This window comes from Scyliorhinus torazame, chromosome 13, assembly GCF_047496885.1.
Source record: "Scyliorhinus torazame isolate Kashiwa2021f chromosome 13, sScyTor2.1, whole genome shotgun sequence".
NCBI classification, from domain to species: Eukaryota; Metazoa; Chordata; class Chondrichthyes; order Carcharhiniformes; family Scyliorhinidae; genus Scyliorhinus; species Scyliorhinus torazame.
Window position 1 is genome coordinate 187,936,550 of NC_092719.1, and position 17,763 is coordinate 187,954,312.

Consider the following 17,763-nt stretch of genomic DNA (forward strand, 5'->3'; position numbering starts at 1 on the left):
TGCACTGCAGTAACTCACCACAGATCCTTAGACAGCACCTTCCAAACCCATGACCACTGCCATCAAGAAGGACAAGAGCAGCAGATACCTGGGAACCCCACCACCTAGAGGTTCACCTCCAAGTCACTCACCACCCTGACTTGGAAAAATATCGCCATTCCTTCACTGTCGCTGGGTCAAAATCCTGGCACGCCCTCCCTAACAGCACAGTGGGCGTACCTACACCTCAAAGACTGCAGCGGTTCAAGAAGGCAACTCACCACCACCTTCTGATGGGCAACTAGGGATGGGCAATAGGCCAGTGACGCCCATATCCCGTAAATGAATTCAAAAAAACTCACCTCACCTTGAGTCCAGCTGTTTTGTCCATGTTTGGGCCAAGTTTGAAGTTTGTAATGAGGTCAGGAGCTGGGTGGCCCTGGCAGAACCCAAACTGACTGTCAGTGAGCAGGGTCTTGCTGAGCAAGTGCCACTAGGCCATTTTCAGAGGGCATTTAAGAGTCAATTGTGGGTCTGGAGTCACATGTAGGTCAGACTTGGTGAGCACAGCAGATTTCCTTCACAAAAGGCATCAGTTAACCAGACGGGCTTTTACTACACCAACTTTATGGTCAGCAGTATTGAGATTAGCTTTTAATTCCAGACTTATGAATTGTCCTGCTGGTGAATGATTATCCCCAGAGCCTTATCTCGCTATCCCTCGTCCTTGTACGAGAAATGGGCATATAATACGCAAGAAAAGGCTCAGACAACCCCTTACCTCAAGTCATCACACCCCTGCAGGATGGAGCAATGGAAATAGTTTTGACAGACAAAGTGAATAAGCAACAATATGTAAGGTGGAATATAAGATGGATAAGGGCGAGGTAGGAGGAACAGGGATACAGAGTATTTCTTAAATGGTGAGATATTGGGAAGTGTTGATGTCCAAAGGGGCCTGGATGTCCTTGCTCATAAGTCACTGATAGCTAGCATGCAGGTGTAGCCAGCAATTAGGAAAGAAAATGGTGTGGTGGCCTTTATCACAAGAGGATTTCAGTACACAAGTAAAGATGTTTTGCTTTAATTGTATACAGCCTTGATGAAACTGCGCCTGGAGCATTGTGTACGGGTTTTGACCTCCTTACCTAAGGAATGATATACTTGCCATAGAGAGAGTTCAGCAGAGGTTCACTAGACTAATTCCAGGGATGACGGGGCAGAATGTCTTATGAAGAGAGATTGAGGAGACCGGCCTGAAATCTCTGGCATTTGGAGGAATGAGAGATGGTTTAATTGAAACTTACAAAATTCTTGAAGGGCAAGACAGGGCAGATGCGGAAAGAATACAATTCCCTGGCTGGGGGATCTAGAATCAGCAGACACCATCTCAGAATAAGGGATGGGCTATTGATCACTGAGACAAGGGGGAATTTTTCACTCAGAGAATGGTGAATGTTTGGAATTCTCTATCCCAGAGAGCTGTTGAAGCTCAATCATTGAGCATGTTCCAGACAGATTAATAGATTTCTAGATACTGATGACATCAAGGGATATGAGGATAATGCAGGAAAGTGATATTGAAGTAGATATCATCCATGATCTAGTTGAATGGCAGAGCAGCAGTGAGCGGCTGAATCGCCTACTCCTGCTCTTATGTTCCTATGAGCTTTTTAACAACATTAGTTGGCCTTCACAATGGAGTGGGCAGACTCTTGGGACCACCCTCCCCAATCCTGGTGAAAACCAGCACGTTGGCCAGTGCCACTGTTTTTCGCCCTCACGTTCCCCCACTCCCACCCCCAGCAGACCCGAAGATTCCACGGTGTGGGCTGTCGTCACCCCTTCCAGTAAGTGAGCTCCACCTGAGAAACGTCATGGACCTTATGGACCGATTTGTGCCGTAACCTTTGTGATGTTTGGAATGGAACACATTACAGTTTGTTTGGGATAATAGGTCATCCCTTTGGCACCAAGATATTTTGTGCATGCATGCTCTTCCTTACCCCCACAATAATTGGAGTGAAAATGGACCAGCAAAGCTTCCACCAGAGACAAGGTTTGTGGCCAACCATCTCCCCGATGTTTTCAAAGAATCTGTTCACGCCTGAAGGAAGAAAATATAAATTTACTGGAATTCACTAAATAAATAAATGCAGTAATATAAAACACATTCACTCCCAGATTGACACAACAGCACGCAGCACTAGTTAAATAGAGTGCTATAGTACAGTAATATAATTTACCATTAACTTGTTGAATAAATTAAATATTTCTGTGTGGAGGATAGAGGCAATTATTTAAAGCAAAACTCTGAAAATGTTACAAAATATTCTGCAACTGAATATAATATTACCAACGTGTTTTTTCCACCACAGTGTGGATTAATGAAGAGGTGATCTGAAAGCTAAGTAGAAACTTTTCTACATGTTTCATGGCACACAATCTATCACTGGCCAATGTTACAGCATTGCGAACAAATCAATATAGCCTATTGACACACTGAACACAGATGGGATTTGTGAATTGCACAGTTTAAACAAGTATCTTTCTGTAAAGCCCGACTGTCAGGTTTGCTTTGGGTGGTACCTGGTGTATGTATGTTCCTCACATATACAAATAGGTTAACCCCTTTCACAGATGACTATTTCTAAACTATATACTTCGGTCATTTCTGTTTTAGGTTAATTTGTGAATGTGACAAATTGCGTTTCTCAGTTCCCTAATGACAAATGCACTGTGATGATTTTACAATTACAACCGTTAACACATTTTTCCAATGAATTATCTATTATTCTTTGTATGTTTTCCATGTTGCTGCTCAGCTATTACTTTCAATTGTCTTCTAGTTTGACACACAGTCCTTTTACAAACCAATCCCCCTTCTCAGAACTTCTCTACGTTTCCATCAGTTGTAATTCATTATTGCTGTCTTAAGTTATATCGCCCTCTGGTTGTGCTACTTGTCTTCGCTGCACCCTTGACCTTTCTGTCATAGAGCAAAGACAAAATGTATCTATCTGTCTTATGTCACTGTTGGAGAGACAGTGCTAACATTTATTGGACGTGATCTAACCAAATTGGTTCTAAGTGTGGACGCGAGCTGGAATCACCGGGTGTTTCCCGACATCTGACCCAGTGAGGCTATCACCGATATCTAATGTTAATTGGGGCACTTACTGATGCCCCACGGGTTTCATGCCGCAAATGACTGTCCTGCCAGCTGATTCGCCAGGACCGCGCCCGTCAACTCCCTGCTAACGAGGGGGAGCAGCACTTAAACCGATCCAGCAGAGCAAACAGTGGGATCCCCCAGACAGCATGGCAGCCATGCCACCACGCAGATCAGCTTCACGGTTCGGAGGTGCCGACCCGGCCAGGCTGAAGGATGCGGTGGAGTCCAGACGGGCTACCCTGTTCCCCCGATGGGGTCGGAGAGTCGGCCAGTGCCACCTGGGAGGCAGTGGTAGCAGCCGTCAGCTCGAGGAGTGCCACCGGGAGGATTGCCACCCAGTGCCACAAGAAGCTCAACCACCATCATTGGGCCACACAGGAGAGTTGGCATTGGCCCTCTGGCAGTGGTCCCACCTGTACCCCCGCCCCCGACGATCCTGCGCGTAGCACGGCCGCCCTCCTCCAACAAGACCGAAACATGCACATGCCCCAGCGCACCCTTGCACCCACCATTATACCTCACCCATGCCCAGCTGATGCAGTCGATAGAGTGCAGCTGTGAGGTTCAGAGGGGTTTGTCAGTGACATTCCCGTGGGTCCATAGCCAATTGGAGGAGTTCCAAAGGCATCAGGCATAGGAGATGGTGCCGGCAATGCATGGCACCGAGGCCAACACTGCTAGTGATGACCGCAGTGGAAAGCCTGGAGCACGCGTCAGCACCATGAATGGTGGTGTCCAAGGTGTAGCTGACGGCCATGACTGAACACCTCGACAGCATGTCCGGGTCCCTGGGAGACGTGTCCTTGACGTAGGTGAACCTTTCCGATGGGTTGCGGAGCAAGTCCCAGTCTCAGGTGGGCATTGCCGAGACACTCCAGAGCACATTCTGGTTGCTGAGGATTGTGTCCCAGATGCAGGTGGACTTTGGTGAGGCACTGCAGAGCATGGCCCGCTTTCAGAGGGGCATCTCTGAGGGTATCGACACCATGGCACAGACATTGGGGAGATGCCAGGGTCTGGCAAAGCCTAACGATGCAGGCGCATCCAGATCTCAACCCAACTGTCCCTCCATCCCAAAGTGACATCCAGGGCCCTCGGAGCACTGATTGGGAGGATGGAGCGCTGGAGGCCAACCCGGGGCCTCCCTATGGGGTGATGACAGCTCTCCCGAGTCCAACCCCTGCCCCCGACAACGGAACATTTTGGGGTCAGCGTGCAGAAAAGGGTGGCACGGCAAGGCATGTGCCACCGCCAAGTTTGTCGGGGCCCTCCAGCCACAAACCCTTCAGAGGACGCACGTCAAGCGCATCAAAGGGCACATGACGCAGTAATCAGCAAGTTTCACCCAGCCCTGATGTGCATCCTGCGGACACACCTAGACATAGCAGCAGGGCAAGGGTGGCTAAGCAGATAGTCATTGATAAGGTAATGGGGGGGAAGGGGGTGGCACCATCGAGAGCTCGGGACTATTGGGGGTCGCTACTGTATACCATTAAAGAACATTACATCCGAGACATGTGAAGCTTCTGTCCTATTATTCCGCACTATGGGCCGACCAGGAACCCCCCCTCCCCAGTAGCCTTTTGCACGCTCCCCCCCACCCCTGCCCCAGCCCCTTGGGCTCCCAGCTACCAGACCTGGATCCTCTCCTGCCCAAGGCATACAACATGTTGTGAGTGCGCTACTAGCAGACAGGAGTCAGACTATGGCATAGATTGGGAAGCACCAGAGCTCAGTTCACAGTGGGTTATCATCACCCTCCTGACTTGTATATTGACCCGCTGACAGTGCTTCACGTTTTAAAATTGGTGTGCTGAACGGCGCATGCGTGACCACTCGCTGGGGGTTCGATCACTGGAGATCGTTCGATAGGGGGTCCTTCCCATTAACGGGATAGGGTTGTCCTCAATTGGTGATTATTGGTTTCTCGCCACGCTGCGGCGGGATCGGGATCTCGCCTACGGGAGCAGGCTGGTTAGATCGAAAACTGATCGGCGACCCGCATGGTTCCTGATATCGGCTTCTCTCGCTATCTAACCGGCCCACTCGTTTTCGCGCTCGGCACTACGCAGCTGGTAGATCGCAACCATTATTTTGAATCTGTCATTGGGCCTTGTTGGAATCTCCTGAGTATTAGCGAGCCTTTTTTTGGCACTAGGTAGTACACCAGGTAGTTGCTCAAAGAAGAGACATGCTGTTGAAGCTTTTCATCTTGCACTCATCAGGACAAAATCTCAAATCTCAATGGGGACAATTTATACTGCATGTGAAGAGGGGGCTGATTAGTTGGCAAATGGGCTCTGAATAGTAGAGGCATTGCCATGGAGGATGCACAGAGGACAGATAACTGCCAAGCTTTTGTTTAAATTCAAACCAGGCAAGTAAACTCTGATTGGCAAAGGCATTACTGGGGAATGAACCAGAGAATGGCTGCTCCCAAGTTTTTGTGTAGTTGAAAAAAGCGCAATGTACATATTCTTTTTGTTTGCAAAATGCAGTGTTCTGTGTGTGAATACATATAACTTCCAGTAGCTGTGATTGTGCTAAGAACCACACTAATAACCAATTTGAGATCATCAGTTGAGCTTATATTGTGGCTCACTTATGCATGTGCAAAACAACATATATTCATACGCAGGGCCCTGTCCTTTGGAAACAGAAAGAACGTGTCAACACATTGCACATTTTTCGACGAAACAAAAGGTTGGGGGACAGCCATTTCCTGGTACATTCCCCATGTAAAAGCCTTGATCAATCAAAATCAATCTGCCTGGTTTGAATTTAAACAAAGGTTTGACAGGTAACTGTTTCCTGGTGAATTAGCCATGGAAGTATCTCCGGCAATCAGAACCCAATTGCCAACAAATTAGCACCCTCTTCTCATTCAGTATAAATTCTACTTTCCTTTGAGATTGTATGTTTGTGACTCTGTCCTGATGGGCACAAGATGATAAACTTTGACAGCATGCCTCTTTTTTTTCAACAATACTGAAGTCTTCTTTCCTGGAAATATTGAAACAAACCAATTAAGGTAAATGTATCAGATATTCCAGCCTTGACGGGGTTAAGTATTTCACAATCATACCGTACCTTTTTGTTGGGTTTTTCCACTATATGTAGGAAAATACAGAAAAATGCCTGAGATAGTCCATCGGAGCTGATGCTGATTCTAAGACAAATTGGTTTCATCTTGCCGTAACTTTTCATTTTCATTCCCAACTATCATGGCTGGTCAATTCATCTGTTCAATTATTTTTCATGACTGTCTCTCCCGGCTGTGACATTCTCTGCAGGAGTTCTTCTTTCTTCCAAACTCCTGACAGTCATAAAGCAGTTCTGTCCTTTTGACAATTTGGAACATGTTACCTTATTTCTGTAATTTCTTCGAAATGCATTTTTCAGAAGTAAGTTCTGTATTATGCTTCATTCATTCTTCTCTTCTAGTGTCTTTCACTAATGAAAAGGAATTTGCTCACTTTCCCCCCCCCCCTCCTCTGAATGACCGAATGTTACTTATCATTGGACCAAACAAAGTGAGGTCTGCCGGTTGGCTATGAGTTCTGATAAGAGATCATCGACCCCAAACGTTGATTGTATTTCTCATCTCCACAGAAGCTGGCGGCCTGACAGAATATTTCCAGCGTAGCCTGTTGTTATATGAAGTTGGAATATCCATGGTATGAATATTCACTTGTTCCAATGTGACGGTTGAGTTGTAATGAGGGGAGAATTAAGGGCAGCATGGTAGCACAATGGTTAGCACTGTTGCCTCACAGCTCCAAGGATCCGGGTTCAATTCTGGCCTTGGGAGATTGTGTGGAGTTTACACTTTCTCCCCGTGTTTGCGTTGGTTTCCTCCTACAGTCTAAAGATGTGCAGCTTAGGTGGATTGGCCATGCTAAATTTCCACTCACTGTCCATGGATGTGCAGATTAGGTGGGGTTACAGGGTTAGGGTGGGGGAGTGGGCCTAGGTAGGGTCAGAGGGTCGTGCAGACTAATGGATCGAATGGCCTCCTTCTGCACTGTAGAGATTCTATGGTATTCTGTTTAAAATCTACCACGTTAAAAAGATGGGGTTGTGGGACAAATGTCTATGTGAGTTCTCTCTCTTTTTTCATACCCCTTCCACCAAAATGAAAACTCACTCTGTTACGTGTAAGCACATCCAAAAAGAAGTGAGAGTGAATTAGCATTGAAACAATGTTTCTGGTGAACAAAAAGCCGAAAATAAAGCATATATGCAGTCGCAGAAAGCAGGACACTAGTAGCTGACATTTATGGTTGCTATAGCTACATAACATGGATATCAGTAACAGATTGCGCTGTTACAATATCAGATGGCCAATGGCATCATACACAGCAAAAGCAGTATAATAATTTGATAACTGCACCAAGGTATTTAATAGAAGCATTATATATTGATGCTATTGCTATGAATATAAGCCTAGAGCTGCAATTACACCGAAGCTACTATTATCGAGCTATTAGCTGCACAGTATGACACCCTGTTAGCATCAGTTGAATCTGAGTTACACTGTTTCTGGTCATATTAAGGTCAGCTAACATGGAGTGCTGTATATTTGCTTGAACTTATGCTCCTCAAGCAATTTGTTTCTAATGGCGTTGAAAATGTGTCATGGAATACCAGGGTACAAATGTTGAATATAATTTGTATTGAATTTCTTTCTCCATTCCTTTAGCAGAGGTGACAACCTGGTTATTTTAAACATGTTGGTGTCTGAACAGCCCATGGGCGGAATTTGGCAGGCCCGCTAGCTGTGGGTGCAAATCCTCTAATCTTGTAATCTCACGAGAGGCCAAAAATGGGATTTGCACCGGCGAGGAAGGGTGCGAATTTGCATGAATTTATAATATACTTAGAGTGGTTAGTTTTTCCGACTTTTTATGACAGTAATAATTCAAAGTTCTTCTCTCTGTTTTTCTCTTGATTTTCAACTATACATGGGATGCTTTATTTGTGCCTTCTAGTGGGAAAATGGATACAAAGCACTTGTCCAAAGCCTCTATCATTTCTGTGGGCGCGATTCTCCGTCTGCGTTGTGCTCTAGCTTGAGCGCAACGCGGCTGGAGAATGCCGGGAGGGGTTTGCGGCAAGAGTCCTGACAGCCTCTGTACCTCTCGAGATTCTCTGAAGTCCCGCGAGATGTCAGAAGCAGAACCCCGCCCCAAATGGGCAGGACCAAATGATGCTCACTCATGTAGGTCGTAAACCTACTTACAACCTACCTGCTTGGGATCCAACGGTCTCCCTTGATTCTTCAGCCTCCCCAGGGAGGCTGCAACTGAGCTCAATCAGTGCTGGTCAACATAAACGTGGACCAGGAGGAACGGCACCCGGGGGGTCTCCCGGACATCGGAGACTCCAGAATGGTCAGGTTAAATGCCCTCCACTTGGAAGCTGGGCACCTTGGCACTGCCCAGTGGCACTGCCAAGGTGCCTGGATGGCACTGCCAAGCTAGTGCCATGGTGGCAGTGCAAGAGTGTCTGAGTGCCAGTGAGGCATTGCTAAGGGCCTGGGAGGAGCGAGGCCATGCCCATGAAATGAGTTTGAAGGGTGTTTGAAGGGTGGGGCAGTGCAGGGCAGGTAAGCAGGGGCCTCCAGGAGGTTGGGTGGGGGTCCTAGAAGGGAGGGGATACTGTAAGTGGGCTTGGGGGGACCTGAAGAGAGGGGACCTTCAGGGACGCCATAGCAGGGTGTTCTCACGTGGGGGTGTGTGAGGTAGTGCCCATGTGTGTGGGGGATGACATTGCCCATGGGTGGGGGGGGGGGGGGGGACCCATAAGCTCACTTAGAGATCAGGGCACCTTTTCAAAATGGTGGCCCGATCTCGGAGTTCAGCTCCCCAGTGTGGGCTAAACTGGTGAGAAACTCCCCAGGGCACAAAAAAGTGAACAAACTGTTATTGAATAGCGGTGGAGAACTCACCTGCAGAGCTGGCAGGAAACTCAAAATTTTGGGGGAGCATCGCGCCACTCATTTCCCATTGTTAATTCCTCAGTCCCACCCTCTAAGGGACCAACACTCACTTCAGCTGCTCTTTTACTTTTTATATACTTGTAGAAGCTTTTATTGTCTATTTTTATATTTCTTGCTAGTTTTGCCACATATTCCAATTTCTCCACCTTTGCTATCTTTTAGTCCTTCTTTACAGATTTCTGAAACTTTCCCAATCATCTGGTACAAAACAATCAGCGACTTTAACAAACAGACATTTTCTGTGTAATTCGAACCTTTTTAAGATTTGTTGAACAGCGTTGATTCGCTCTCTGAAAGAGGATTACTAAACACTTGGACCTATAAACACTCTCAGGTCAGGCTGTCATGTTGACATTCCAAAGCTGTTAGGATAGCGTCCTGTGAACCCCCCCCCCCCCCCCCCCCCGCCTCCTTAACTATGCAATTGTTTAGAAAGGACCAGGATATGACCCTCGGCAGAATGTAAACTAAAAAGCTGATCTTGAGCAGGGAGATGGACAGGGAAGGTGGTAACCACCCTGACATTTAGAGTACCTGTCATGTATCTATTGGTCAGAATGGTTAGATAGATGATTAATACTAGGTAAGCTACCAGCCCCCAAAAAAGAGTATATAAATATAAGTTTATACTGGTGGTAAAGAGCTGAGGCACTGGGGAGGTGGCAGAGCTCGTTGGGCATTTGCCTTCCTCAGGTGGACAATGGACCGGCGGGAGAGAAAGTTTTACCCAACACTTGGACTAGAGAGCAGAGTGCTGTTATCACAAGCTACTGAGATCAACGAACTCTGAACCATCCACTTGACCTCCGGAATCAGTAAATTACTCTCAACTGGTGCCAATTGTATATTTTTTCTGTCTAATTAATGTATCATATCTAAAGTGATGTTTCTTAATAAACCATCTTAAGATGACCTCTGATTGGTCAACTGTCTATTTAGGTATCCAAAATACTTACACTGGCTACCACAAATCTTCGCAGCTTGTACAACGTTTCTCTCAATTTGATATCAGCCTTAACTCTCTTAGTTAACCATGGATGTTGCACCATTCTCAATGGAATACATCTTTGTTGACAGCCATGAAATATATCCTTTAATGTCTGCACTACACCTCTACAATCTCACCTTACAACCTATTTTCCCAGTCACCTTTAGCCTACTCTGTCTTCTTACCCTTTTAATTGCCTTTATTTCAGTTTAACACACTAGTTATGGACCCACATTTCTCACTCTCAAACTGAATGTGAAATTTTATCATGTTCTGATCTCTCTTGCCAGAGGATCTTTACATGAGCTCTTTTATTAATCCTGTCTCATTATAAGACTGATCCTTGGTAGATTCCAGAATTTGTATTCTAAATTGTATTTTGAATGCAGCCTATGAACTCATCCCCCAGGCTACCATTGCAAATTTGATTTGTCCAATTGATCTGAACATTAAAGTCACCTGTCATTATTGCACTACCTTCTTTTCTTGATTGTTTCTTGATGTATACTCAGTCCTACTATGTAGCTATTGTGAGGAGGCCCATAAATTACTCTCACCAGGTACTTCTTTCCTTTGCTATTTCTTGTCTCCATTAAAATTGATTCTCCCCTGCACTACGGCCTCATAATTTAACTCTTTAAGTCCTGTTAACATCCTGGTGAATCTGTATCATTCCCTATCAAAGATCAATATATGTTGATTGAGGATGTCCAGCACTGAATGGCACAGCTCCACATGGGATCTGAACATTCTCTGTGCAACTGAAGCATTCCTTCCTCACTTTAAAAACTCAGACCCTTTACAATAAAGACCAATTTCATTACACACTCAAGCAAAATAATACGGATGCTGAAAACCTTTATTTTTATTTGTTTTATTCCAGCATTCCAATTAATTACTTTTTTCTATCTGAGCACTAACATTAGGAGAATATTCTGATTTGCCTTCCTCAGATCCAAACTGGATGACTTCACGCTTCCCCACGTGGAACTCTATCTGCCATTGTTTTGTTCGTTCATTCAGTCTGTGCTGTGTCTTTTTGTAACTCCTTGCTCCCAGCCTCAAAACTTATTGCGCCTCGCATCCCAGGGCCAACCCCATGAGAAAGTGTCAGTGAAGCTATAAATCGCCAAGAAAATTATTGCTTATTATTTAGCACAATGCTGCACGTTGAGCTGACCTACAGTGATGGTCAGTGCCAACTCAGAGCAGTGTGAGGGTGCATTCACTCTGCAACAGGAGAATTAGTGTGAAGTTGTTTCACCTCATGCCCATGCTCTGGCAGTAATTCACTCCGGACTCAGAATCAGGATCTGATTATCACTCGGGAGTCAGGCTCCAAATAACTCTGGATTTGCGTTAAGTATGTAAGGCAGGCTAGTAAATAGCACCGTGAGACAAGCTTTGGGAGGGGGTCTCACACAGCTTGTTACTGTATGTTCAGGCACGAGGTGCAGATCTGATCTGTGGGCTGCCCTGACACCGGTATTGATGCACCCCTGAACATCAGTTGTATCAATATAAATGTAGCAGCCACAAGGCACCCTGGAAAATGTTCAAAGCAGAAACTCGAAATACATTTAAAAATGTAAAGCTTCCAGTCTCAGAATTTAAATTTAACATTAAGGTCTGTCCTGAAATCTAGAGAAGATGAATTTAGATATTTGTCTGTGATTGGAAGAGCATAAAATAATACCAACTCCTGGTAAGATCATCTTTGAACTGCTTATATTGGAGTAGGTCTTGGCATTATAATTACGTAAAATGGGTGGTGAGTCAGCAACCTGCTTTCATCTTTCTGGATTTTGACTTCAATGGAAATGAAAATAGAGAGAGACATAAAAGAAACTGTGGACTCGCTATCACTCGTGCTTTCAATATTGTACTTCTACAAGCTACAGCTGGGATCTATTTGAATGGCGGAGCAGACTTGAGGGGCTGAGTGGCCTACTCCTGCTCCTATCTTCCTATGAGAACCCACTTCATTTATTTTTTGCCTACTGAGTTTGGATTCAGGATATATCTACACAGGATAGTGAGTACATGGATGAAGATTTTTCAATCAGCATGTTCTACACTATAGATTGCACAGAGAAATTGTCTTTTGTGAGGAACAAATGGATATTGATGTAATCCACTAGGCAGAGATGGACTTGTTGGATTCTGTCATTCTAGTGGCATTTTGGAAGAGAAATCGCAGCTCCATTTTAAGCGATGTTGAGATTAATTGCTTGGAATGTCGTCTCATGTACCTCCGCACTGCTACATCAATGTATTTAATTTTTTATTGGTAATCAACCATTTATTGTGCTAGATTGGTCCCTGGGATGAGAAGGTTGCCCTGTAATGAGAGGCAGAGCAAATCGGGTCTATGTTCTTCGGAGTTTGGAAGAATGAGAGGTGATGTCATTGAGATTCTGAATGAGCTTGACACGGTCAGCATTGCAAAGCTACAACATGAGGTAACAGTCTTAGGACAAGAGGGTTGATCATTTAGGACTGAGATAAGGAGAAATTACTTCACTCAAAGGGTTATAAGTCTCTGAAATTCTCTATGCCAGAGATTTGTGGAAGTTCTATCATTGAATATATTTAACCCTGGGATCAGCAGACTTTTAGACTATCAGGGAATTTAGGGGATATGGGGAACAGGCAGGAAAATGGAGTTTAAGTTCAAGATCAGTCATGATCGCATTGAATGTGAGAGAGTACTCGAAGTAATGTCTACTCCTGCTCCTATCTCCTGTGTTCTTGTGTATTTTTTCCCAAAACTATAATGAAACCTTCACAAACACTGTTATAACCTACCCGGATGTTATTCAGTCGGGACAATTGGTTACCCCTTGGATCTTGGGGAATATGAGTTCCCCCAATAAGGGGGTAGAGCAATTGTTAACCTTTCAGCTGTATAAATAGAGCTGGACAGCGTGGTACCGGCTAGAGAGAACCAGCAGTGAACAACTGGTGCTGTGTAAATATTGTTGTAAATGAAAATTACTTTCTGTTTGACTCAACAAACTCATGCTGTACTCTTTGTGACCCTCACAAAAGCCACACAGTAGATATATTGTCACTTGTTTAGCATTTCTTTGAATCTTCACTTTCTAATGCAGACTTGGCCCTTGGGAGAGAATCATTCAGTTAGCAATCGTCTGCAAGATTACACATAGGAGCATCGATCTGAGACTTGGAACTAGGATTTCCAACACTTCACAAACTTTGCATAATTGACACTCTTTTCATCAAGTGAATTTTGCATCCATTTATTGGCAGATTGATTGCTGTGGTGAAATCAGCATGTCAGAAATTGAAATAAATCTATAGATGTCACCCAATGGAAGTTGTAAAGTTGTTAATTCTGAATTTAGCATACGATCCCTTGGGATTTTATATTCTTTTGTTTCAGATAGTTTCTTCCTCCTGGGTGTCTTTGACAGCTGTATCAACGCTAAGTTGAGACAATTGCCAAGTTTTTTGGTCATCTGCCTTGTTCCTTACTTTTTTCTGTAGTGAATTGACCCCGTCCCGAAATAACTTCAAATGTGCTGGAAGATATTCTTATCCAAATTCTCTGAACTAATTTATTTGGCCATGTAATGAATGGACTGTTCCCAATATAAGCAGATATAACTATGGACTAGATTTTTAGAGCCACATTTTCGTTATTAAATATTTTTATTTTCAAAATTACTATTATTGTGAAATTTAATTTGTATAAGTATTTTGTTCTGAGCTTTCACCTCCTCACATTTAATAGTGATACTCCCATGGTATTGCAAATGGCTAATGGGAGGCTGTATTATAATGTGCATCCAGCAGCAGCTATGCTTCGGGTATCTCCAGACATGGAAAGCCCCTCTCTCGCTCAATGTGTAACATTTTGCCTCTCTTCTCCCTTCATTTATCTTCAGAGGGGTTATGTGTTTGTTCTTTCCTCATCCTCAAGGAGGTCCTGTCTCTCCTTCCCCCCTTCCTATGATTAGTCTAGAAAAGGTTAAAAACCAAACGGTTCATGCAGGCTGCTGCTTGCTAGCTGGTAAATTCTTAAACACAGAAACCAGCGATGAGAAACCAGTTGCTACAGCGCAGACCATTTACAGATCGTATTCAAGGACCCATGTTATATTAATTACAGAAAGAATGTAGTCACGTAGCTTGCATGCAAACATTCAATTGATCTTTATGCAACTGCCACCCATGTGTGTCTTACAAAACACTTAACAATGGGATGGGAGTATGGGACACCAGGCATATCTTTATCTTACTCATGTCTAGCAGTTAGTAGATAAGTAGAGACAAATACATGCTTGCCTATATAATACATACATGCCGTGATTATGATTGGTAATTAAACTCATTATACATAATGTAACCTTAATCAATAGTCATTATTGGACATAGATAACTAGTAACAAATTATTGGTATATGCTAATTTCTTGTAACCGAATCTCAAAGTATATCTGTCTGTACCATTCTTGAATCTGTGCTCTCTGGTACCCCAACTAGGAATGCCACTAGCCCCTACTATAGCTTGGAATAAAGGCCTAGTTTTAACTCCAAAAGCCCTTGTCTGGTTTCTAGTGAGTGGAAGAGTGAAGTACACTAAAGTTGAATAGCTGTTTTCCCCCTGCAACAGTGTAGTTTTGGGCTACCTTCTCTTCTTTCCCCCTTAACTCCTTGTGCCCCGTTTTATGATGTGCATCCTGAGTTAGACTGCTGAAATAAATAAAGTCAGACGATTATTTATTTCCCGCAACAGGGAAGAGGTTGCAAATAAAGATGGGGGATTCCTACGGCCTGTCACTTTCCTCCTTCGCTTCTTTTCTTTAATTTGGGATTTCTGTCACCAAATTCTCTTTCTTTATTTTTGGAAATGGAGAGTTAGTTACTTTTCTTCTCGCAGAACACTGGCGTTCATGTTGCTTGCCTGATGTATTCCAAAAGTCGTAAATAACAATGTAACTCAGCAGAGTTGTTATTTGTTGTCACAATGTGTGTCACAAACTGATTTGTTTGTGAATTAAGTGCGTAACTTTTTTTTAGCTCTTGGGACATTAAAAGTCGAATCAGCTTCGATATCGAGTTGAATCATTAAAAGGATGTCCTTATTGGTCTGGAATGACTGGATACACAGCCCATCCCATTGAGAGAATTTCAGCGAATGCAAATGGTTGTATTCTTAAACTGGAAAAATGTTGAAAATGCTCTTGTGGCCAAAATAAGGGTCTCGCATCAATGAGGTCAACGTTCAATGCAAATCCAGATTGCAGTCACTCTGTCAATAGTCAGCCTTTTGTTTTAGTCATCCCCAAAAATGGTCTAACACATCAATGAAATATGGCGGAGCAGACTCGACGGGCCGAATGGCCTAATTCTGCTCTTATGTTTTATGGAAATGTTTCTGGTTGCCTGACATTGATAATCAGCAACGGCATCAAGTTCATACGGGTTACTTATGGCTTTAATAGCAATTTATTGATCTGTCTGTTTTTCTTTAAATAAATTGTCGTCAGGCAACAATCTTTTTGATTTTATATCCAAGCTAAAAAGCATCAATGCCGAGTTTCTCAACAGTATATTATTCCAGTTACATTCAGAAATTCTATTCCATTCCAAATAAAAATCCTCAGATTGAGATTTTTGCATTTGACAAATCCTCTTGTGAAAAAAAATGAGTGAAATACCATTGGCCTCCATAATTATGATCTGCTGAGTTGGTTGAGAGATGGCTCATACTAGACAAAATGGTCAAGATCAACTATTAACCATTGGTTAAATCAAGGACAAAAGTGTAGCTTCTTCTCCTATTTTTGAACACTATTCGAAGAGGATGTGGTGATTGCTATGTTGGATGTCAAATTAATGACCAAGCATTTGTGTTTCTCATGGAGAGTAGATTATTTCCCCTGCTGAGCAGATGAACATTTCCTCCTTTGTACTGGTAATCAGCTGCCACTACAGTTACAAATAACTGTTTGCACAGCCTTAATCTGATATGATAATATACTGATCAAACTGTTTGTGGCGGAGAGTGCCAACTCAGCCTGCTCTGACGATAGCACATGATCTACACTTAGCTGCTGATTGAGACAACTTCATGAAACAACAGGCAGATAAGAAGAGCTGTAAGAGGAGGGCACAACAGCAAGGCGGTTTAAACACAAATGTTCACATTACCTGCCATTTTCGTCTACGCATATAAATAGCAATACAGCTGACGAGTACGGTGTTGATACTATCTGCTATCAGTACCTGCTTATGAATGACTAATAATACTGTCATTTATTCTGTACGTGTATAAAAATATACATACATTTATTTTAAAAATACCAGTAAAACAGATTTAACTGAGATAATCTGCTAAAGGTTTGAATTCATTGTAATCTGATGAATATTCACAGAAGTGGTGGAACTGTTGTGAAAATATGCAAAGAAAAAGCATATTTTGGAAATTAGAATCTAGGATTTTCCTGGTCAAATGTAATTGAAGTGTACTTATTGGTATGTTGTATGAGGAAGCAGGGTTCAGCCACCTGAAATATTTGGTATGTAGTTAGATGTTGGATGAGGAGAGGTTGGACAAACTGGGCTTGTTTCCACTGGAGTTTAGAAAGGTGAGGGGGTGACTTGGTTGAACTATATAAGACACTGAACGGCCTTGACAAGGTGGATGTGGAAAGGATGATTCCAGAACTAGGGGGAACCATTTTAAAGTTAAGAGTCTTCCTTTTGGGACAAGAGATGAGATTTGTTTTCCCTCTCGGTGGGTTGTGCTACTTTGGAACTCTGTCACCGAAAGCGGTGGTGCAGGGCTGTTGAATATCTTTAAGGCGGAGGTAGATAGATTCTTGTTAGGCAAGGGAATCAAAGGTTATCGTGGGTACATGGAAACACAACAGATCAACCACAATCCTATTAAATGGTGAAGCAAGCTCGAGGGGTCGAATGGCTCACCTGCTATTAGTTCACACACTTCCGCATGTGTGCATGTTATTTGTCATTGTGCTTTGAAACAAACACAATTACACAGTTGAATTTTGGTTCCCAAATTGTCTCAATAGCCTTTCGCAGAAAATGTGTGAGCTTGATCTTCAGTGAAGTGACCTGATACCAAGCTATTTGGGACTGAATATTTTTTCCCCGTGTTGGGCCGTGGGGATGAGCTGCTTGTGAAATGAATGATTGTGGCCTCATGATGACTGACGGGAAAAATGCTGATGTTTTTCACCTCGGCCCAAAATCTTTAACAGAGAAGGTTCATGGTATAAAAGAAAATCTTTTTTTATAATTCTTACCATAGCACCAAGATATTGAGACGGTCTCAAAGAAAACAAGAAACAGCAAAGACATTCCACTAGCAGAGTAGTAGTCAAAAAGTTTAAAGACATACAGACCACCCTGGGGAGAAAAATGATAATAAATTGCTTAGATAACTTTTCATTTTTCAATCTTCATCATTCATCAGCATCTCTTAGTTCTGCACCAGTTGTGGATTATAACTGACCTACTCTAAATATAATTGGCAGATTAACTAACCTGATAATACTGTTCTGTGGATAATTATGATTAAAATAAGCTTGCAAGATGTGCAATGTTTAACATCACAAAAATAAAGTTAC

At 43.3% G+C, this 17,763-nt stretch overlaps 1 protein-coding gene across 1 annotated transcript in view; it reads right to left on the reverse strand.

The window, feature by feature from the left end:
* The window catches only part of slc6a1b (solute carrier family 6 member 1b), a 61,340-nt gene that overhangs the window by 7,787 nt on the left and 35,790 nt on the right, over positions 1-17,763 (reverse strand). Inside the window, exons 12-13 of the mRNA XM_072472595.1 lie at positions 17,440-17,542; positions 1,986-2,086 (exon numbers count right to left, since the gene is read on the reverse strand). Coding sequence (XP_072328696.1) covers positions 1,986-2,086; positions 17,440-17,542 — 204 coding nt within the window. The remainder of the gene's footprint in view (positions 1-1,985; positions 2,087-17,439; positions 17,543-17,763) is intronic.